General features: G+C 35.6%; 1 protein-coding gene across 1 annotated transcript in view; it reads left to right on the forward strand.

Annotated features, from left to right (window-relative positions):
• Positions 1-24494, forward strand: part of ADGRA3 (adhesion G protein-coupled receptor A3) — a 54223-nt gene that overhangs the window by 24233 nt on the left and 5496 nt on the right. Inside the window, exons 5-16 of the mRNA XM_080590847.1 lie at positions 776-847; positions 2474-2634; positions 4018-4231; positions 4866-5030; positions 11618-11819; positions 14769-14918; positions 17540-17701; positions 17972-18175; positions 18509-18722; positions 18873-19081; positions 23409-23533; positions 24062-24185. Coding sequence (XP_080446973.1) covers positions 776-847; positions 2474-2634; positions 4018-4231; positions 4866-5030; positions 11618-11819; positions 14769-14918; positions 17540-17701; positions 17972-18175; positions 18509-18722; positions 18873-19081; positions 23409-23533; positions 24062-24185 — 2002 coding nt within the window. The remainder of the gene's footprint in view (positions 1-775; positions 848-2473; positions 2635-4017; positions 4232-4865; positions 5031-11617; positions 11820-14768; positions 14919-17539; positions 17702-17971; positions 18176-18508; positions 18723-18872; positions 19082-23408; positions 23534-24061; positions 24186-24494) is intronic.

Here is a 24494-nt window from a genome sequence, read left to right on the forward strand (position 1 = left end):
AGACATGCCCTGATTGTGGTCAGCAGCAAGCTTAAAATACAAAGAAAGGAGCAGGGCAGGGGTCAACCAGCGGGTTACTTACTACTCAGTCCTCTGCCTCCCTTGCAACTGTTTTCTAGTTCTTTTAAAAGTATAGTGGGAAAAAAGAGTAGCAGACTAAAAAATACTTTCTGTACAATACTTTCTGTACTTTCTGTTAGGCTTACACGACCTTGCCTTCTTACCATAGCATCAGTATAGTTGTTTTGTTGTCTTTCTCGCATATTTTGTAAATATTCTTTATTTTAATAAAATAACGTTTAAGATTATTAAATGTTACTCTGTTTTAGCTATATGTTTCTTACAGACTTTCACTGACTTTGAGGGGAAAAAAAGGGATGTTCTTGAAGTATTCACTGAAGTTTTGCTATATAAACTTTTACATCGTATTAGTAATATCAATTCACTGCAAACAATGAAGTTATTTTAAAAATTCTGGAAGCGTATACTGAATATGTATGTGCTAGTTGTTTTTAATAAAGAATATGCTACCAAACCTTGTTTCCAATCTTAAAATTCCTCAGCTAAAAAGTATTGGGGAACAGTTTATCGGGGGATTTTTGCTATGCTATCAAACTTCATATGAATCTTAGTCTTGTGAACTATGGCAGTGTACCATAATAGTTACTTGTAGGTTTTAAAAATAATGCTGTGTTGAAGAGGGATCTTCTTTGTAAGTAAGTTTCACGTTAATCTCTTGAGCATGAATTGAAATCATTTTACTTCTATTTCTCAGAAATCTTTCTGGAAATCTGTTTTCTACACTTACACAGGGAACATTTGATCATCTTGGTTCACTAAAGTCTCTGTAAGTATTGCATCTAATTTTAAAATGATCATTTGTGTTCTTAAAAAAATATTACGTTCTTAAAACATGCTTCAGTGTTTTCTTGGAATGGCCTTTTGTGTGAAACAAAAATAGCCAAATCAAAACTTCCACAGTATTCCAGATTTTGAATGAGATTTTTACATTAATGTGAGTGCTCTCGCTTGCTAGTACTTCAGTTTCTTTTTTACTTTTAAATGTCATAATAGCATTTTTTAAAGCCTGAATAAGTGCATAGGAAATGTGCCTACAAACATACAATACAATGTAAGCACACAGTACTCTGTTTGTGTGTTTATAGAAAAACCTTCAAAAATGTTCAATGTGTTACAAAGCTCTGAGAGAACAAAGCTATAGCAGCTTCTGGACTTCTGAAGTTTTACTCTGTATGTATGATTCATACATAAATACTTCATATTCAATAGGATCATACACCTTTTACTAAAAAAGGATTAAATGGGTTTAAATAAAATCTCAGTCTTATCTTGAAGAATGGTATATTTTTGTTAGACATAACAGTGGTTACATCTCAACGTCATTACTTTAATTTCATGAGTTGTAATTGTGTGTGGAACAAAGTTAATAAAAAAAAAAAAGTATTAGTGTTTATGACTAGCTTGTATTTTTCCCTGGTAATCATGATGGTTGGCTCTCTGTGCTAGGACGTTCATAAAGGTAAATGTTTCCTTCCCTCTTCCAGCTCCTTTTAATTGTTAAAAAGTTGTTATTCCTAGAATTTGTATATGAAAAGGCTGCTGTCCAAGATCATCACAGGTCTGACAAGAGAATCTGAAAATAACTGTTGCTATTTAAAATGTATGTCTGGAGGAATGCCTGCGAACAAAGACCAAACGGAGTTTGACAAGAATGTTGGTTTAGTGTTTGAAGTGTTCAGCCTGTGATGTGCTATCCTCAAGACATTTGCAAAAATAGAAATAAATTGTTTTTAACAGAGGTAAAAAACAGCATAGACATAATGATTCATTTTGATCCGTTTTAACTGTTTCCAAACAGACTCAATTTTTCTGTAGCTGACTACGACAGACACCTATTGGGAATTTGGTATATTGTTTTAGTAGAAAGTATTAAGATATACAGAGATTTTATGAATCAATGGAAAGCCTTATGTGATTTGCATATAAAGCAGAATAAAACTATTGTTAAAATTGTGTGAGTGGTGGCTCTCGTAAGAGAAATAAATGAGAGGATGCTTTTTATATTTCTGTTGATTTTAATGTTAAAGCATTTGATTGCTAAATAAACCTTCTGTCAGTGAAGTGTGCTCTTAAGTCATGGTGATGCATATTCAGGCACATTATTTAAAAATTACTAGAAATTATTTCATACACAAGTATTAGATGTTATCCGTATTTACGGCGAGGATTACTTTCCTCAAGGAGTGTTTGCTTTTGACGTGACACCAGAGCTTGCAGAGTTATTGGAGTATCTTCCAATACGTGGTAGGAGGCCATGCGGCTGTGTTGTGGCATTTGGTCATCTGTCAACAGCGTGTCTGTGGCTGCAAGAGACATCTACAGCTGTTCTGTAAAGCTTTCAGACCTCTGAGTGTCTCATTTCGTCATTGTGAATACTCGTTTTGCATTGCAGAGAATTTCAGACTGATTATCTTCTTTGTGATTGCAACATACTCTGGATGCATCAGTGGCTAAAAGAAAGAAATATAACTGTACGTGAAACTAAATGTGCCTATCCCAAATCACTTCAGTCACAGACGGTGACGGGTGTTAAGCAGGAGCTTCTGACCTGTGGTAAGCACTTCTGACAACTGACACTTTATTTTCTAATGCATTTGCTACTGTGTTAATATTAGTGGACAGACTTTTTTTACTTTTTATTTCCATGAAATTCAGAACTTGTATGAAATTTGGTAATAGTGATGCGTTTTTAAAGACTTGGTTTTATTCCTTGTCCAGCGTTGTTTGTTTTTTGGAAATAAGTTTTTGATTACTGATATTAGTCTGTAGAAATTAAGGATGAGTGGCAATGCCTGGAGATAAACTCCTTTTCCTTTTAATACTTGTTTTAAGTGATTTTTATCTAAACTTCACGAGAGGAATCAGAAACTGATATTATTTCTTTTCCCCGGTATCTGCCTTCTCACATACACAAATTATTCCAAGCCAAAGTCTGAAGTTGAAAGGTCTTCATCTTATCATTGATTTTATTTTGTGGTATTTTATATATATATATATGTGTGTGTGTGTGTGTATATATTATTCTACTGTTGTTTAGTCTCCAATGCAAATAAATTAGGGTTGGGAGAGTCAGTGTAATAATTTCCAGGTTGGTTCTGTGATTAAGATACATACAAGAAAAACTTGTGAGAAAGTAGCTTTATCTAAGAAGGTGGGGGAATACCACTACACTGGGTTGTTCTTAAAGTAGTAAAGTTTTCTCTTATTAGAGACGGACTAGAATGCACACTGAACTACTGAGATTATTTTTCGGCAGGTTCAGTCTCTTATTTTTTGGCTTGGTAGTGTTTTGTGCCTAACAGTAGATCTGCCTCAACTAACCTTTCAGGGCATGTCCTATGGCTTTAGGAAAGGAGGAAAAAGGCATTGTATTATCTGTAAATTGCAGTATGCTTGCCAATAGTGTTCCAGAATAACTGAGATGTTTATAGAGGTGGCTTACTTTTTTTTTTGTCAGACTTCTGCTAGAGAAGCACATGGTTAGTTTAGTTGCTGAGATGGAGCTCAGCCAGGCATAAGCACCAGTTGTGCTCTGCCAGTGGAAGAGGATATCCTGAGAAGAGGACAAACAGATGAGGAATATGAACTTAATAAGCTTAATATTATATATATGGTTTTCAAATATTCATGTTGAGAAATTATAAAGAAATAAAATGCATAGGGATATTTTTCTTTCAGATTTATATTCATTCTTGTGAATGTAGGCTAGCAAATGACTTAGGGAATGTACTACATTAAAAGAATATACATTTAGAAAAAGGATATAGTTTGAATTTCTGATGCATCAAATGTAGCTTTTTGCATATAAATTCTGCAAACTGTAGTTTACAATGTGATTGAATCAATAATTGATACACAATTTTTTCTTGTCTTCTGAAGAATGCTTATAAAACATATTTCTGGCCATTAATTGTGCTTTTATTTCTTGAATTCTAGAGCCTCCTCTTGAATTACCATCTTTCTATATGACTCCATCTCACCGCCAGGTTGTTTTTGAAGGAGATAGTCTACCCTTCCAATGTATGGCTTCGTATATTGATCAAGACATGCAAGTCTTGTGGTACCAAGATGGAAAGATAGTAGAAACTGATGAGTCCCAGGGTATTTTTGTTGAAAAAAATATGATTCATAACTGCTCACTGATCGCAAGGTAAATCCCTGCAAACTGTGTTCCCCCACCTCCCTTCTACCCCTCAGCCCCCCAGCACTTTCTTGATGTGACTTGGTGACTATTTCAATGACCAGTAAGGCTTTCTCATATCCTTACAGAGTGAGTGTATGTAGAGAGAAACTTCCTAGCAGGGACATAATAACAGTTAAATCAGTTAGTTTAAGATACGGATGTATGATGTTACTAACTATTTAGGAGGGAGCTCTAGAGATTGCATAGCTCTCACACACGCAGACACACACACACAGATTTCACATAAAACAGCTTTGTGGTACAATACACTTGTCGTCTTAGGATAGTAAAATTACAAGAACAGGGTTTTCAAGTGAACTCATGAATTGTTCCCTCTTCCTTTTGACTACACCACAACTGGTAATATGGAAGTTCTCCATCAGAGATCTGTATCATTTTTAAAAAAAAAAAAAAGACAGATTGTTAATTACAGTACACTTATTCATAGGTAGCTGTGATCTTACAAGATCACTCACAGTTTTATGTAACTGGTTGTTTCTTCCATTGTCTTTCCGTACGTTATTCATCTTTTGGTAAAAACTGATGTGAATCTTGTTGCAAGACTGTTGGGATTTTTTGTTTGTTTATTTTGTCTTCCCAGTGCACTGACAATCTCAAACATTCAGGCTGGCTCCACAGGAAACTGGGGTTGCCACGTACAAACCAGGCGTGGGAATAATACAAGGACAGTAGACATTGTGGTATTAGAAAGCTCTGCGCAATACTGCCCTCCAGAGAGGGTTGTGAACAATAAAGGAGATTTCAGGTTGGTAACATCAATTTTTTTCAGAAAAAGTCCATTTACTTCTGTTTTAAACTCAAGCCTTATTGCTTTAAAGGCACCTAAATTAAATGGACGTTCATTTGTAAGTGATATATAATGGATTTTTAGCTGTTCTTGATTAGTGTGTGTTGAAAGAAGTGCACACAACTGAAATACTAAACTTTGAGCTTGTAAACTCAGGTCTTTGGAACAGTTGGAAATTAAAGTATGATATCCAGATATACGTAATTTAAATTATTAGAATAGATTAAAACGTTAAAAATGAGCTGTAAGTTAAGAGTTAGAATGCATACTGGTGGATTGGGTTTTCCACCAGGTTGTCATTCTGTTTTAAAAGCTTTACCTGCTTTCATACAACAAAATAACTATGTAAGAAACATATAGTCTTGTTTTTTTCTGAGTATTCAAGTGAATAATATGAATGTTGCTTTCTTTTTATGACTGTTGGGATTGTAGTGCTAGTTCTGATATTCCATTGTGTTGGATATTGCAGAGTATTTTGTCTTTTGTTCTTACCTCTTCACCTGTTTTCCCTTTTCTGATCTTTCTGCTGCTGGTCACTCTAACAACACGTTACTCCTGGAGGTGCCAGCTGTAACAGATAGCTTCTGTATAGATTCTCTGTATGTAAGGTAATTCCCTTTATAATACTCTGTGTTGTACCTCCCTACAGTAGCTCCTGCTGAGAATTAGTGTATGTCATAGCATATATCTTCACTACAGTTTGTAGGGTTTCTTAACATTGTAATAACCGCTTTTCATTTATGTTCCTTTATGCTGCTTGGCTATGTTGATCTGTTTACATTTATAAGCTTTCTTCCTTTCCCTGTGTACATTAGGGTTCTTTAAAGTCATCTTTATGTAGAAATAATCTAAGACCATTAACATTTTAAGAAATTAAAAGCAAGTTAAAGCATGATGCTAGGACATAGTTTGTGGGGGGAGAGAAGACAAGCTTTTCAAGTACAAGAGGCCTCCAGTTTTAGCAAAAATTCAGGTAAAGTCCCGGCTGAGAACATTTGTGTTGAGTTCAAATTCTTGTTCATCAGCTGGACATTTTTGAGGAGACAGGTAGTGGCCATCTGGGTACTAGGGAACTGTTAGTAGGGGAAGAAACATTAAGATCAACTTGCTGCACAGAGACGATTTGGAATTACTGAAGAGTTTCACTTTCACGTTGTAATGAATTATTTATGTAGGAAACAATGTGAATATCTTCCTTTTACACTGTGGTGGTTCCTAATGCAGGGATGAGCACTACATTAGCAAATGAGAACTTCCTGCTTAAGATAAAAGGTGAAGAAAGTCAAACAGATGCATGCTGTATTCATCAAAGAACATACACATCTATTTAAATCACTTATGCTTTTTTTTATGATACAAGTGTGAATTGTTCTTCTTTGATTTGCCATTAGAGGTGAAAACAGATGGTAAAGGCTTATTTCAAAGTGTTTTCCATTAAATTAACCTGTGCTGTTCAGTGACTGTTCAGTGTAATAGGATTTACCCCCTCTGGAATTCAGTGAAAAGAAATAAGATATCAGGAAATGTTCAGCTTATCAAAAGCTTCACTGTGTCTGAGTTCACTATAACAGTCTTCCATTTGTAGTTTAGGTAGAGTAATAATAAAGAGTAATTTTTCACCTTTGAGACCATATGGAAATACGGCTTTGACTAGTGAGAAAATGGTTCTGAGCAGATGGCTGTAAATGATCCTAGGTGAATTTGATTTTATAGTTTTTTAGTTGGAACTGGCTAGTCATTTTAGCTGAAGAACTGCTTCAGAATTGGCAGCTAGATTTTTATCCCTTCAAAGATGGGAGAGCAAAGTGTAGCGATGGAGAATGTTTGTCTTTAGTTGGTGCAGTAATGATGGTTTAGCACGAGTTCATAAGGATTAGGTAAAAGCTGTCTTCATCATGGGAATGTCTTTTGTTGTGTTTTTTAATATAAGTATTCTTTTAAGTCTTAGCAGACATCCCAGAATACATTACAATCCATGAATGAATGGAAAATATAATTTGTATGTTAAAATATAACCTATTGCTTCTGATTCAGTAAATCCTTCAAGTGTTGTTTGGTATAATTTTCTGCTGGTAGTTGATAGAATTCTGTCTTAAATATAAGAATTATCTTTTTGAAAACTGTTATAAGGTTAAATTAATCTTAAAAATATAATTATGTTGAATTTAGAAAATTACTAAGATGTGATAATAAAAAAAGACTACCTGTAAGCTAATGAAATTACAGTATCAAAATCTATTGTTACTAAAAGATATTGTTCAAAGAAATAAATGTTCTCAAAACAGCTTTAATAAGCATGAAAGAAAGGATGCTTCTATAACCTCGTGGTCTGGCTTTTTCTTCGTGAAATGTAATTACAGTACTTAAATATAAATGAATCCTATTTCCCCCCCACAGCTGTCTACTCTCATGTATATATGATAAATTTTGAGCACCTAATTATAAACAGTGATGAAGTAAGAGTTAATACAGTCCAAATGTGCACTTCTGCTAGCGTTGGTTAAAGTGTGAAAGACATTCAAGTTTAGGCTCACAAGAAATGAAGAATGCAGCCAAACTTACGCAGCCTTTGTTCCATGATGAGAATTTCATATCGCTGTTCACCTTTTGAACCCTGCTTCAGGGAAGAGCAGAGTACCTCATCTCATGCACGTATTGGGGAGGGAAACAGTTTATGGCTGAGAACAGTTAAGATTAACGTTCACTAAGGAAAAACGGGGAACTAAGGAAGCGTAGCTACAGCTGGAGTCAGTTCCCCTATCTGATTCACTGCTGGGCTACAGAGAAACTTACACTTGCACGTGGAGTACTGGGAATGGGGGAGGGAAGAGGGCAAGGGACTTCAGTTCCCCATAAGGTGCTTTTAGTGACTGTGCTTATTTCTGTTGGTTTTGCATATGTGAAGTTACGGCAGGAAGCTTTGTAGTTTAAACTGGACATAAACAGTAGGCCATTTCAGTGGAAAGCTTTCTGAATCATTAGATAAATAATGTATGAGCTTTATTAGCAAATTGTTTCTGTAAATGATTAAATTTGCTGGAAAAGTAGCACTGGCTATATGACTGTCTGATGTTGCCAGTCTTTTGAGAAGATTGTGGTAAAAGACGATAAAATGCTCTGTAGGGAGATGAATGAAAAGTAAATGCAGTAGGAATAAAGGGACGGTGACAAAAAGGAAAGAGATGCATTAAAAAAAAAGGGAAGTCTAGAGATGTGCAAAGAGAAGAGAGACAAATCATCTTGTGATCATCTAATAATCTTTGTTGAATTAAGGAAGTAGTGTTACACTGAAACTCACTTCTTTCCATTTAACAGCTGCAGAAGTTCCAGAAGCTATATATAGCTTAGCAATGATATTTGCTTAGAAATGTAGTAATTAAATGTAATAATTAAAACTGTTGCTGGAAAAAAAAATGCTTCTTAGTTGAATCCTGCTGTTTCACTTTTTTCTTTTTTTCCTGATGTTCTGAGTAGTGAGCAAAGGAATTGAACATGCCATTTTCCAATTAAAATAGTTTCCTGATCTTGGAGGTCATGTCATACAACATCTGGTAGGACCACAGAGTTTAAGGTAGTATAACACCACGCGGCACTCAGTCTGTAATGCAGCATATTCAGTCAAAACTGAGGCAGCCACGCTTCAACTTAAAAGCCTTTGGAAAAATACATCTTTTAAAAAATTGCATGTAAAGAGATGTAGATATACCTTTAAAAGTGCTGTCATTGATGTAGAAACCTAATTTAAAAAAAAAAAGATTGTTTTTGTTAAGGAAATAGCATTTTGGAATTTCAATGTCAGTGTTTCTGGAAACCTGAATCTTTGCGTTCTGGAAACTGCGTTTTGGATGTGTTCCCCAAAGTGTTCATGGGCCTGCATGTCATCCAGTATCTGTGTTAGCTGATTTTTCAGTTGTCCTTTATCTGCTTGCTTTCTTTTTACTTCATCCTCTGAAGGCTTTTTGTATCTATAAGAAGTAGGAAGTAGCTCAACTTTTTACTTGTTTTCCCCAAATCTACTCAGATTGGACTATGTTTTGATTTGCCCATGCAGGAATTTCAGTGACTTAGAAATGTTTATCATGTTCTGGTTAGTATATATTGTACTCCCTTCCTTGCTTCCCAGCAGATCCGTAACTTCCTCTGTCCACGACCAGTTGTCCAGACATGATCCAGCACCATTACTTCTGTTAGCTTACAAGGATGCACATAATGTTGCTCTAAGTTTGCAACTGGGATTGCAGCACTTCGCAAAGGCTGCTGTGATTTTTGTAAGGAAGATTTTGTCCTTTCTCCTGGCTTTTCCTCTCTACAGGAGATAAGATGATAAATAATTACAGAATCTATACCTACTCTTTGAAATTGTTTACATTGTATAAAACACCTGTATATAATTGCTGGCATTTTCAATCCCTGCTTATTTTTTTCGTCTTTTTAACATCCTCTGTTGCCCCTAATTCTGGTATAAGTTTTCGTTCCTGATATAGGTTGAATAGTGACAGTTTCGTTAGTTTCTTGAAGTGGCCCTTGAGGCTCTGAATGCGTGTGTACTAGGCTGAATGAAGCTGTACTACAAGACCCAAATAATCACCTTTCTTCTCATCTAGTACTCAGATATTATGGTGATGGTCATATGAAGTCTCCATATCTTAACTCAATTATGTCACTGCAGTATGGTGAATTGACTTGTAATGCCAAGCTGTTAGAAATGCACAAAAATTTAAGCCTTTGTTTTCTCTTTTGGTTTATTGTAATTATATTGTCTAATCTTTTTCCATTAGATTCCTTATTGACTTGAATTTTTGTGGTGATGTCATGATTCATGCATTTTAAGGATTCTGTCATTTTAAGCTATCATTTTGTGAGTTGCTTGTTTTGACCAAACCAACGTAATCTCTGCCAAAATGCCTGCAATGCTTTTTCTTCCACTGCTGAAGGTGCTTGATGTGGTCTCTTGGAGTTGACTAGAAATTCACAGGAGTTTGAGATAGAGAGGACTTTCAGGATACTGGAGATGGTTAATGCCTTGCATCATGTAAGACAATTTGATCATAAACCATTCCCTGGAATTGTTGTTTATCAGAGAGGACTGTGATAAATCCCCATCATCTTTGGTATGAGAAGTTAATTGACAAATAAGGAAGGAAAATGGAGCCGACTAGAATTCAACTTCTGTGTTTTGGTAATATTACTTACATTTTACTTCCCTGAAGTGGAATATTCTTCAAGGTATTTACTCCAGTCTCCTTCAAATGCAGAAATGTGTATTTTTTACAAAGTTAGGTATGTTGTGCAAATCCGTTAATTTAGATAATAGCAGTGATTAATTGGCCATTTACTGAAATACAGTCCAGATATATTAAAAAAAATGGTTTTTTGAGTTTTGTATACAACTGCTGTGTGTAAAGATACTAGAAATTCTTAAGACTGAGAAAAAGTGTGTTGGTTCGTCAGGCTGTTCAAAGAGCTTGCTTTGGCTTGACTTGATTATGGTACAGAAAGCCTGGGGTGATGGAATGAAGCTTTCTTTTGCTGTTGGTTTTAGTTGCACCTTATATGTTAGCTTGTAAGATTTGAGATATTTGGCTTTTTGTATCGTAGGTATATGTGGTTTTGCTTTCAATTTTAAGCATTAGTGTTCTGAATGTAAGCAATATTTTATTCATGTCTTAATAGGGAGAGGGCAGGAAGCATGGCAGACTGGCTGGCATTTCTTGTCCTTGCCTTTCTCAGTGTTGCAGCTTAATTCAATTGTGGTTTCTTTATCTTCTTATATCTCCTTTGAAACAGTTCTTAGGTTTTGAATGATCAGTGCACTAGATGTGTATTGCAATTTAACTTTGTGTTTATTCTTACTTGTTTTTATCTGTGTATATGCACCTATAGATATACAGTAAAATTACAGAAGAGAAAATGGAGAATATTTGGGTTTCCTTAATCTGCTTAGTTCTCTGTTCCTTTAGTTAAAGGAATCCTTTCCTACTTAACATTATGAACGTTTCCCTCTCACGTTAATTTCTATTTGGTATATGTTTGGTTGCAAAATCAGTCAGTGGTTATACTACTACCATTGCTTCAGAATTAGTTTGAAAGTTGTTTTTTTGCAGTTTAGTGTTGATACGAATGAAGTCATTTGGGAAGTTACTGATGCATGTGAACAGGACAAGCAGAAAGTTTGCAGGGCTTGCTACTGTGTTTTTAACAACTATTTAGATAGCTTTAATACAAATTTTTTCATGAAGTAGGCTTGTTTTCTTTTATAAGAAAATCTGTAAACTGTTCTTAGTAATTGTATAAGCATCTTTTTCACTCCACCTGCAACCTCATGAAAGAATGAAGAAAAGCATGCTAGCATTAGTACTCACATTTTGTTAATAGTGCTCAAATATGAACAGCTTGAAAGGACTGAAGGTGAGCCAAGGTGGCCCTTTAAATAGTTTAGAGATGCTTAGTTTTGAGTGTCTCTTTATTTCATGTTGTGCTTAATCCTTTTATTTACTTGTCATGTAAATTTGTCTTTTTTTTTGTTTTTGCTTCTGACTCCCCAGGTGGCCTAGAACATTGGCAGGCATCACAGCCTACCTGCTGTGTACACGTTATTCTGCTGGCAGTGGGATATATCCTGGCAACTCACAAGATGAGAGAAGAGCTTGGCGCAGATGTGACAGGGGAGGATACTGGGCAGAGGAGGACTATTCTAGGTGCCAGTATGCAAACGATGTGACTCGAGTTCTTTATATGTTCAATCAGGTAATTTGTGCCAATCTATGAAATCAAATTCTTTAATGAAAATAAAAACTCAGCCTATTTTTCCATTTCTTTTACGTTGGTAAAACTGGTGGTCTTGTTGAGTTATGAAAAACAAATGACTCTGAGTATGCAAGAACTCAAAGGTTAAGAGTTTGATCTATTTTGGGTGCCCCAAGTTGGAGAGCATGAGGAAATTCTATTCTTTAGTGTGCTTGTGTAAAGCGTGGAGAGGATGAATGGTACATGTCTTGAATATATTTGTCAGCTGGATGTCCTATCCTGCCTGTGTTCTATGAGGAAACAAGGCTGGTTCAATTTGTAACAGAACAGCTATTTTCATTATAATAATCATAGAGTGGGCAAATTCTGCTCAGCCTCTGTTGCAGTAAGCCTGTAATAGTTTTTGTGGTTAATAAGAGTTTACTAGTAAAAGTAGCAATTATTGCCTAGGCCTCTATAATCTGATTGTATTTACTAAGAAAAAAATAGTGTAGCTTTGAAACAATATTTTTCTGCTCCAAACTACTTTTGAGGCTTATCTCTAGCTAATGCATGCTTTTGGTACATCACTGCAAAACAGTGTATGTAAACCCTGTGTGTATAGGCACTGTATTGATGTTCTCTAGTACATAGTGTCAGATCACTAGCACCTGTGCAACAGAGGGAAATAGGGAGGTCTGAGAAAGTTAGTTATTTATAATACAACTATACCTCTTGAGTTGATGATGTTGGTAGCACAAGCCATGGTGCTTGTCTGACCTCAGGGAGGGATTACCACATGTTGCATCAATTCATAGCGTTTTCTTGTGTGAGCTCACATTCCTTTAGAGAAAACTTCCGTCTGTGCATCAGAAGCACTGCACCCTCTATATGGGAGTTGAGATCTAGACCAGTATGTGCTCTCTGGATGTCTTTGATTTACACGTTTGGTGAGTGCTTCGTGTCCAGAGGCTTGGACTAAATCTAGCCTGAGGGTAAAAGCATTGAACTGCATGTTGTGTAGATTGGTAGCTGCTGACTTGCTCCCTCTCTCCCTCTATATACTTAACAGAACCAACTTACTAGCATTTACCTTTCTGCTCTGGTTCCCTGGGGATCAGTGAACACTGGTGTAAGACGAGTGGGAGGGAGAGAAAGGGAGAAGACTGCCTGTTGTGGCCCAGGTTGAACTTGGGCTGACATAACTGTGTGTGTAGTGCTGCTTTGTATTCCTAGCATGGGAGGTGCATGCTGTGGCTTAGTCACAAGAAATGTGGCTGAGGGTTGAAGGGGGGGAGCGCTCAATAAGTGGTTAATAGGTGAGAGGTGATGCCAGGGATCCCATTATTGTCCCCTAATGGGACACAGTAAGGTCAAGTATTTGCTTATTAAGACCTTTGATGTAGCTGGGTTGTTTTTTCCCCACCTGGGAATTCATGATTTCCAGCAGGGCCTGTAACAGCCCGGCACTGCTGACTACATGCTGCAGCATCAATTTATGGTTGCAATTGCTCAGGAGCCTGGATGATTTCAACCTGTTGTAGCTGTTTTGTTAGCCAATGTTTTTCAGGTTGTGAAAGAACGTTGCCAATTTTGTGTTAAGAAATTTAAAATGCGATTGATCCTTCTTAAAAATACAGGAACAGGTAGTACACTGAAATAAAGCTTTCCAATTTTTTTTTCTTTAAAGAGAAGAGTGGCATGTTTTCATTTTGAGGGTTGTTTTTTACTCATTAGAGCCTTCCTCTCTTTATGTGTAGTAGGTCTGGAAGTCTTTCTAGCAGTATTCTGCACAGAAGTTTATTGTCTCTTTGAGACTAACATTAAATGTAATAATGATATAAGCATCATTAGAGTCTTTGTACACAAAGTAGTTGATGAGCTGTTTCGAACATTAGAACTCTGTCAAGTAATTTAAATCGAATAGAGGCGTATGTTTTAAATGGCAGGAAACCTCTGTAGCATAATAAACATGTATTTTTATATAAATTTATATATAAAGGTATAGTTCTTGGTGAAAAGAAATTTAATATCTAAAGTTCAAAGAAACTTCACAGAATATCTGAATTTGCAAGTTCACATTGTTCAGTGTCTGTTATGACTTGGAACACTGAGTGATTTAAATTGTAAATGGTGTTTTGGAAAAAATAATCTTCCATTAATTGCATTCAATTCTATGTTTATGAGCTAAGACCTGCAGGGAGTAACATATAGCCATGTTTACATGGCAGATTGCAAATTCAGTAGGGCAGACTGTATGTCCAGACTCCAAATAATGCAAAGAAGAGGGGTCTCTACTTTGGATCATCGTGTATAGACAGCATCTGAACACGAGTGGATGATATTAGCACAGTGCTCCACTGTCCCGTGTGAAATTTGTCATTTTGGGGCCCTGCTACCTCAGGCATGTTGGAGTTGTGTATTATTTAGTGGTAAATATTTTTTTTAGCCTGTACTCGCTTCAGGAATGAAGCGATCAGATTTGTTATAGAGAGGATCTGCCTTGGGTTTGTTGTTTATGTGTGTTCTGTTCCAAACACTTCCAGTAATTACAGAATCAAGAGTGAGTGCTACAGCAGTGGTGTGTTGGAATTTCTTTTGGCTTCTCTTACTATAAAATGCTGTATTTTAGGAACTTTGCGTTACTCAGGCTCTCATACAAAAGCAAAATAAGCATTTAACAATAGCGTCTCTTTTGCTGTTCTTGGTGCAACATCTACTTTCCAAGACAACCGGACAAAAAAGGACTTGTGGCTGCAGATAATGTTGGTTCTTTGGCTTATTTTCAAACGTGGTGTTGCTAGCAGATATACTGGTAGTTCTGGCTAGTTCAAACACTGAACTCTCCCATGATCCCTGTGAGGTTTGTTAGCCTCCTTGGGAAATGCTGGTTTGTTAATTGCTGAAGTGTTTCCTCTATATTGTACTTACAATTTTTACTTTTTTCAAATGTTTTTCTTCTTTACATAGATGCCTCTCAACCTCACTAATGCAGTTGCAACAGCAAGACAGCTCTTGGCTTACACTGTTGAAGCAGCAAATTTTTCTGATAAGATGGATGTTATTTTTGTGGCTGAAATGATAGAGAAATTTGGAAGATTTGCAGAAAAATATAAAGAGGTAACTGGATAACTTGTCATCGCTTTAAAGATAATCAAAGTGTTGGTCCTAAAGTATTCTGAGCAGTGAAGCCTTTTCAACAGTAGATGCAGGCACTGAGTTAGTGGTTTATTAGATGCTATTCCGTGTTTTTGTTTGTTTAGTAGGTCCCTGAAGTTGCTGACCCATGGTCACAGACTTTGCATTGGCGCTGAGATCATCCAGCATTCACTGGACCTGTAATGTGAGTAACACCTCTGGTCAGCACTGGAGCAGGGAGATAGGTACAGTAAGTCTGTTTTTATTTAATATGGAGTGGGTCACACAGGTTTTCATTGGTATGTTCTTATCTAAAAAGATAAATAATGAAAGCCTCAGAGATCCTCTCAATAATGAATAAAATAAGACTTATCTTCTCCCCTTCCACTGTGGTAGGATGTCTTTATTCAATATTGAGCTGTATCTCTAAGGTTTTCAGTATTCCTGTATCTTGCAGGATATAAGATAAAACATGAAAATGAAATCTTAGAGAACGCTCGTTGTTGGGGAGAAAAATGTCAGTGGTTAAATAGTCCCACCAGTGGGCAGGAACTCTCTGTTTCACTGCTGAACAGAGGTTATGTTGATCTCACTGTACAGTGCATGTTGGGCAATTGTAGACCACAGTGCCTTGGTTTTAAATTTGTACGCAAAAAAGCATCCAAATTTCCCCCTCCACCCTCAGCAAACCATAAATGCCAGCTGTAAATTCTTTGCAGAACTCTTGGACAATTTTCAGTCCACAACTTGTTTTTACTATCATAGATTGGATTTTTTTGTGTATTTTGGAATTACATAAGTAGTTCATTAAATAGCTAGTTTTCTATCCAGCTGAAAGAAGAAACGTGTTTTAGATTGCTGCCTTACTTGTTACATTATAAGGGTATTATTTTCTCAGCTGTGACTTATTGTCTGTAAAGTGACACAATCTGGCATTGTTTTGCCATTTTTGAAGGTAATAGCTGATATGAGAATGTCCTAAATTAAGTCTGAAATTACCAATGAATTTGTCTTTGATGTATTTTTATCTTAATTGGTTTGATTTGAAATCAACCTTGCTGATATGTTAAAAAAAAAAAGAGTACAATTTCATTTAATACTCTTTATTAATTAAGAAAATTCTTGTTAGTCTTATTCTACAAAACTCTTAACTATGGATATGATACTGTATTGACTTACACCATCTCATTTTTAGTTCTTTAATTTGCATTACGGTGGCTATTCTGAAATACAAATATTATACATTATAAAATGCTTCATTTAATAGCTTTTTGATGTGAAAAGAAAAATTGAAGATATTCAGAAAGTTCTCGGTAGATTGTCTTAGGTTAAAATGCAGTTTGAGAAACATATGCATACCTTGATAAAGTGAAAGAATAATGTTTAATATTTAATGTATGAAACATGAAATAACTTGAGTCCTGTGATTTCAGGATCTTAACACTGATAATTTATTGTAACAAAACCATCTATTGATGTATTAAACATGGTAACAGCTTTCAAGTAATAAGTAATAATAAGCATCTTACGTTAATATAATTTTGATTTGTTCTTGAAAACTTAATGAAAAGGGCTGTAGCCTGCAAGTTTTGCTTGATGCTTTGTTAGCTGTGGAATGTTGCCTGACTAGGTTCTGTCCCTAAAAGAGTCAGATCATAAAAGAGTTAATATTTTTATATTCCCATTTATACCTTTGTTCTTTTTCGAGTCTTTAAAAATGACAAGCTACTGTGTTCTCTACTTATTAATAATATTCCTTCAAAAAAAACAACACACCACAATCTGGATCAAAAGGAGATCACTTACCAACCCTACCACCCTGTCAGTTTAGGCACTGTGAATTGCATTTCATTCAGTTTTGTTAGAATTACGTGCGCCTTCACTTTTGGTGCAATATTTGCCACTTTCTTAAATGCGGTGAAAATCCAATGTAGGCCAATATAGGTACTTGATAATTTTGGCACAGTTGTGGTCTAAGTGAAGGAATTCCCTTCGTTGGTTTGTATTTTTGTCATGTAGGGGGCCAGGTAGGGAGTATGAGCATCCACTTTAACAGTGTAATTGGTGGTTTGAAGTCAACTCTGGTACCTTTCTGTATTTCTTGAATAGCCCGTGACCTAAAACAGTCCACACAGAACTGAAGGTAGGCAAGGAAGGAATCAAAGGAAGGGCAGACACAGCAAAAGGAAGAGAGGCAGAAGGATTGTGTGCTAATTCTTCCTCTATTACTCTTTTCTTGACCTGCACACTGTACTATTGCTGATTTATAGCTCTTTATTTTAGGTTTAAATTTGATTTTAAATTGTTCTTTAAAATAAGTTGAAAAGTAGAAGTTGGAGTATTACACCTTTTTCTCTTACTGAAATATCTGTATTTCTCATGGTTTTGTTCTGTAGTTCTAATGCAATTACACAAATTACTTTGGTATAGTATTTGGATGGAGGTAAATGTCTTTGTATTTCAGTATGTCAGCTTGACAAGCAGTGATTGAAATAAGGACATCCAATTCCTTTTTCTTATGTTAACAAGTAGCGTATTTTCTGGTAATGATCCTGCTTGATGCATGTTATCAAAGATATAACCTTATTTCTTTTCTCTGCTAGCTTGGTGATGTGATGGTGGACATAGCAAGTAACATTATGTTAGCTGATGAACGTGTTCTGTGGATGGCACAAAGGGAAGCGAAGGCTTGCACTAGAATTGTACAGTGTCTACAGAAAATTGCTATGTACCGGCTTGCAAATGGGGCTCAAGTTTATTCAACCGTAAGTATAAATTTCTTTAGAAGACATGTTGCTGGCTCTTAAGTTTCAATAGCTTTTTATTTTTCCTTGCTTAATAGCTTTTGGTATTATCTTAATCTCTGCTCTTTCGGTAGGAAGAAGAGAAATATTCTGAATTCCCTGACAGATATACAGAAGTAGTTTTTGTTTTGTTTTTGTATACTGTTATGACAGAGAATCCCTTAAAGATTATTTGTTATTCCTCCTGTAGCATGTAACTTTTTTTATTTGATTTTTATTTTTTTGTCTCAGTATTCTCCAAATATTGCTCTTGAGGCTTATGTAATAAAGGCTGCTGGCTTCACTGGGATGACGTGCACCGTATTTCAAAAAGTGGCTACATCAGACCGTACAGGACTCAGTGATTATGGGAGAAGAGATCCAGATGGAAATCTAGATAAGCAACTAAGCTTTAAATGCAATGTTTCAAATACGCTGTCAAGCCTGGCTTTAAAGGTTGTATACTTGCTGTTTTCCCACTGTTTTTGTAATAATATCATAAATGTGAATCACTTGGAAAGCAAGCTTACATTATGAATTTCTGATGTTAAAGTAGCATTCTTATGTAATCCAGAATGACACTGACAAAGGATGATTAAAGTGACACAGGATAATATAGTTTGCTTATGGGATAATTTCTTAATGGGCTCAGTTTTTAATGAGTAGGTGTGGTTTCCCTTATTAAAACATCTTAAGTGGAAAGATGCTTTCAGGCTGTTTGTAGGTATAGATATTAAATGCTCCCTAGTTCATAATAGTTCTTGTTTATTTCAATCTGTCTATTTCTAGAATACAATCGTGGAGGCTTCTATCCAGTTGCCAGCTTCCCTTTTCACCCAGAAGCAAAAAAGAGAAATCAGACCAGCAGATGAATCTGTCTACAAGCTTCAGCTTATTGCATTTCGCAATGGAAAGCTTTTTCCAGCAACAGGAAATTCAACAAATCTGGCTGATGATGGGAAACGTCGTACAGTTGTAACACCGGTTATTCTTACCAAGATAGGTTTGTTTTTTATTACTACACTTTTATGATCTTTAAAAATAAGAAGCTTTTCTTGACTCATTTCTGTCAAGTAGCGTGTATCTAAATTATGTTTTTTTTGCATTTGGCATATTGAGAAATTTATGTGCAAATACATTTATTTTGTAACAGATGGTTTAAACCTAGCCAGTCACCACATTCCTATAAATGTGACACTGCGGCGCATTGCGCATGGAGCAGATGCTGTTGCAGCTCAGTGGGACTTTGATCTACTGAACGGACAAGGGGGCTGGAAGTCTGATGGCTGTCGCATTCTTCTGTCTGATGAAAATATTACTACTATTCAGTGCCACTCCCTCAGCAACTATGCAGTTTTAATGGTATGACACTTAAAATTACATATTCTTTCTGGAACTTAAAAACATTGGAACTGCAGTTCTGTTTTTTGTTTCTGCATTAAAGTAAGCATTCCCATGTTATTTTCACAGAAAACTACACATAAGAAATATTCAGTTGTTACTTCTGTTAATACAGATTTTGATGCAAGATGAGGTTTAAGTGGAAAACTGTCAAAGTGGAATTAATTGCTTAGTATGCTGGAGAAAAAAGAATTTTCATACGAAAAGAACTATGCTATAGGAAGCCATTCTAATGAACCATTTAATTAGATGGGGTTTTATGAACTTCAGTCTTACAATGGCAGTTTAAAATAAAGAACAGATAGCATTGGAGAAAAAATGTATCTGTTAAATAAAATTAGTTAGCTTTGTCTGTTAATAGGAATGCTTCCCAGTTGTTGTTTTTTTGCTATAATCTATAATCAGGGTTAGCTATTTTACTGCAAATTAGCTATTCATACACTAGTATTAGTGAATGGAATAGTATTAGTGAATCTGGTTCATTAACGGAAGAAATGAACTGAAAAGGTAAAAAAAAAAAAAAAAAACTATACAAAATAAAATCTTATTCTTTTAAGAAACACCTAAAAATCTATATCTCAACATTAGTCTGCATGTATTGATGCCAATAAAATGGTTAACCAGTTGTAAAATACGATAGATGGACAAAAAAAGAGGGAGGTGCCTTCTCGTGCACTTTAGTTAGAAGAAGAATTTCTTTTTTGCTCCTGAAGTGCTTCATTTCAGAAGCTTCCAGTTTACAGATGGTGATTGATACCCTGCTCATCAGCCATCACCACATGTAAAATGTGATACCTTAACAATGGTACACCAGTAGGAAACAGGGCGGAAATTTTAAGAGCTTTAGGAATACTCTTAACTTACTAAGTATAAATTTGGTGTGGGTTTTGTTTTGTTGTAGTTAATGTGCTATTTGAAATTATATATATATCTTTATGTAATCATACTCGGAAGAAAGAGCATTTCTTGGTGATCAGTGCATGAGAAGTTGCAGTTTTTGTTGTTTTCCAACTCAAATTCATAATTCATCCTCTTAAGAGAATTAAATAGAATAACAAACAGCTAAATAGAAATAAGCAAAATTAAGATTTGGCATGATGCCATAACGTTAAAAAAAATTCTTTTACCTCAGAAGGTACTGTTTTAAATGACTTCAAACTGTTATAATCCCTTAGTTCCCTTTAATATTTTTAATATATAATCCTTCCCTTAAAATATATGTTCTTTAGAACTGAATTCATCTGTATGTGTAGTATACATGTGAAGAGAGATTATACTTTAAATTGGTCACATTTCTGCCATCTGGAGGAAGAAAAATGAAGGGCATACTCAATCTGCAGCTGTAAATGACTTTCTATATTAACACATGGTAGGATTACATCAATAGCTATATTGTGAGGCATATAGAAAACTGTTGACAGCCAGAAGTCAGAAAAGAGGACGAGGCAGCTTTCTTGCTTTTCTGCCAGTGGCTCTTCGAGCAGGCATTCCATTCCATACTCAAAACCGGTATTCCTTAAATATTTAGCTACTTCCAGAAGTGTTAGGCTGAGACAGGAGAGGAGTCAGTAGGTGGAGGAAGAGGGAGAGTAACTCTCATCTATGTTTCTTACAGTATGCTGCAAAACAGCTGTCTCTCTAAGTAGCTGCTGAAGAAAGTTTTCATACTTCCTATGTATTATTTAACTAAAAATTAAAAATAAAATAATAAGATTATTTTGAGTTCAGTTTTAGAAGTTTGGCTTTTAATTCAGCAGTTATCATTAACATAAAATAACATGAACAGAAATGGCAACCAAGGACCTGAATGCGGCATCCATCATTATGGCTACTGGCTAATAACCAGAGTTATTTCACTCTTCTGCACATATACACACTGAAATAAAAGGTTTAAAATAGTGGTTTGTATACATTTCAGAACATAATGTAAAGTCCTCTCTGATAAGGAATGCCATAACTGAGTGCCCAGTTTCCTAATCTAGTGATCTAGGAACATACAGCTATAAAACTTTGTATTTAGTTGGAAATCATTTTAACTACCGCTTAATAATGGTGCAGATAACCAGGAGGCTCAGCAGTTCTCCTACAGTTCTTGTTCTCCAGTACTCACCAGCTGTGTGTGACACTGCCTTTGCTTATGCTTGTAACAGCAGTGGGTAGTTAAGGATCTCCAGCTGGATATTAGCCAGGCCGTGGGGGGTGTTCCAATCGGACTATGCTGCCTGCCTGAGGTGCAGTATTTTATGACCGTTCCTAAAGTGTTTTCATCTGGGTGCTGAGGAAAACCAAATACATAAAAAATCAAACTGACAATCTGACTAAATTAGTTTGAAATGAGGTTAATAAGTTAGTTAGCAACAATAAATTTATATTCTGATAAAAGAATAATTGAAGTAGTGAAGATGCTGCTGACTCTAATTTAATTTTAAGCCTTGATTCAAGAGCTCTTCCACTGACCATGAGACCAGATAACCCATTTTAACCTTAAAAACAGATTGTGTATCACTGATTTTTCTCAAAATAAATTGAAGCTTCCTTCTAATGTTTTAGTTTTTTTGTGAATGCTGAATTTATTCTCCCTTCCATCAGCATGCATTTGAACTTCACTCAAACTTCTAAAAGTTGTGTGATTCTCACAGTGATATCTGAGAAAAGTTCCTGTATCCTGGCCCATCTGAAAATAAAAAAATATATATATTGTTTTCCACTGAACTTAGTTTTATTTTGTGCTTTTTCATTACCATTATGGAATCAGAATCCTAGTAAATCGTTCCAACGTGAGTGGAAACTTACCTAACTGCATCCAAATCAAATGAGAGTATTTTTTGCTTTTCTTGTTCATAAGTGAAAATGTCACTCCTGAGATGTTATTTAAAATATTGTCATGCTTTAGCAGTTCAAGATTCCATTTCATACTTACTCCTTGAGGAATATTTTGACCAGTGAGTTCACCAGGCTGGAATGATGCTAAAGAGATGTTTAAATCTTGAGTTATCAATTATCTATTCCAGTCGAACAGTACTCATAGAGTAACGGTCTGGTAGGAACCTCTGGATGTCAGTAGGTCCAATCACTGCTTAAAGCTGGATCAGCTTCGAAGTTGAATTATGTTGCTCCAGGTCATATTCAGTCAAGCTTTGAGTATTTGCAAGGACAGCAGTTGTACAGCCTCACTGGGCAGCCTGGGTCCAGTATTTGGCCACTGTCATCAGAATTTGTTTCGTACATCTAATTAGAATTTTCCATGTTGCCAACAATGTCCATTGCTCCTCACAGTTTCACTGAACTCCAAGTAGTTTGACTCAGTCTTTTTTTTCCCAGTAGATGGTTCAATATAATAATGAGATTTCTAATTATAATGATTAGTCCAGTGTAGGAGTAATGATTTCTCCCATCTTCCTTCTCTTAGAGATGAACAAATCCAGCTTTTTCAGCCTTACACATTGTGTGCTTCACCCTGTTAATGATTCTCCCTTTGTTAGACTTGCATTATCCTATGTGTCAGTGTCTGTCTTATACTGGGGAGTCTTAAACTGAATATAGTTCTGCAGAGGTGGTCTTGCAGTGCTAAACAGAGGGGAGTAATTGCTTTCATTCACCTGTTTGCTATATTTTCACTAGTACAGGGAAGCATGGCCTTGGGCTGTAGGGTATGCTGCTGACTTGTATTCAGATTCTGTCTACCAGCGCACCCTTAGGTTCTTCTTTTCTTTGTTTTCTATCTAGTCCAGCACCCAGCCTGTACTGTTGCATGCATGGCGTTATTCTGTCCAAGATGCAGAACTCTCACATATTCCTTTGTTGAAATTCATGACGTTTTATCAGCCCGTTTCTCTGGCTTTTCAGAATCAATCTGTATATTCTCCAATCTACTGATCATTCTCCCCACTTCAGCATTATCTGCAAACTTGCTGAGGGCGCTTTCTGTTCCATCTCTGAGTTGCTGCAGATGTTAATCATCACTGAAACACATGATCGTTCTACGTGCAATACGAAGTTATATGCATTTTAAAAACAAGAAAGTTGTGTTCTGTCTAAGCTGCTAACATTTCTGTATATTCAGACATACACGAAGTCTGTGCGCTATAAAGCGTGACTGCATTTATAACGTTCAGCCAGAATAACGGGTATTGGTAGAAGAAAGACAACCATATATAATGGGGGGAGGCTACAGGGGTATAGTATTGTATCTAGAAGGTTCCTGATACTTTTATTGTCTCGTCTCCCATTCCCACCCACAAAATAAGGAGATAAGATGGACTAACGTTACTTTTGGTTTTGTTGTCAGGACTTGACAGGAGCTGAACTATATACGCAGCCAGCTGATCTTTTACATCCAGTAATTTATGCTACTGCCATGGTTTTGCTAATGTGCCTGTTGATGATCATAGTCAGCTACATATACCATCACAGGTATGAATCAAAATCACTAGAGACTAAAAAAAATTACTTTCAAAGTGCTTAGGATCCTTTTCTTTCTTATATGAATGTGATACAGTAATTTACATTCATATTTTTTTCCTGTAAAATTTGTTGATGCAGACCGACACTTAAGCAAGTAGCTATTTTGTATGTTCTTTAGTATTATAATTTAACTCATAACTCTGTATCTCTTTAATTCTTATTTTTCCTTCATGATGCGAGAAAAGACCACTCAAAAATGACAGTGAAATTTAACAAAATGTTTAGCTTTTGACATTTCTGTTAATGCCAGTGAAAGCTTGAAGCCTAAGATTTCTTGAATCAGGCCTCAAATACTTGTATAAAGCTGGTTAATAAGAGGGTGTTTTAAATTCTTGTAATGAAGATTAGAGATTATATTTGAAGTCAAACAATCATTAACAGTAATTATATCTCATTTAACATGAATGTATCTTGCTAGTTTCTGAAAGACAATAATGCAGCTGTACTTTATTTTGTCTAATTTGTTTTTTTTAACAGTGTGATCAGGATCAGTGTAAAAAGCTGGCACATGTTAGTTAACCTAAGTTTTCATATTTTTCTGACATGCGTGATGTTTATTGGAGGCATAACTCAGACCAGGAATGCGAGCATTTGCCAAGCAGTAAGTAAACACAACAGCACAAATAATAAGTTACAATTATTTGCAAAAAACAATGTTAAAATACTGAATTTTATCTCTTCCATCATTTGGTAGGCAAAGCTGAGCTTTTATGTAAATATGAAGGTTTGCTATTTTTAGCTCTTATTTATTATAACTGAATATTTTGGAATTGTACTTAAGATCATTTGAAAAAACTAGTTTTACCAGTTTCATACTATAGGGATATTCATATATATCCCCATGCCTCCTACAGTGCAGTACAGGCATTTTCATCAGAATGTAAAATTTTGATAATCAATTTTTTTTCTA

Source organism: Anser brachyrhynchus (assembly GCF_964034855.1).
Source record: "Anser brachyrhynchus genome assembly, chromosome: 4".
In the NCBI taxonomy this organism is placed as follows: Eukaryota; Metazoa; Chordata; class Aves; order Anseriformes; family Anatidae; genus Anser; species Anser brachyrhynchus.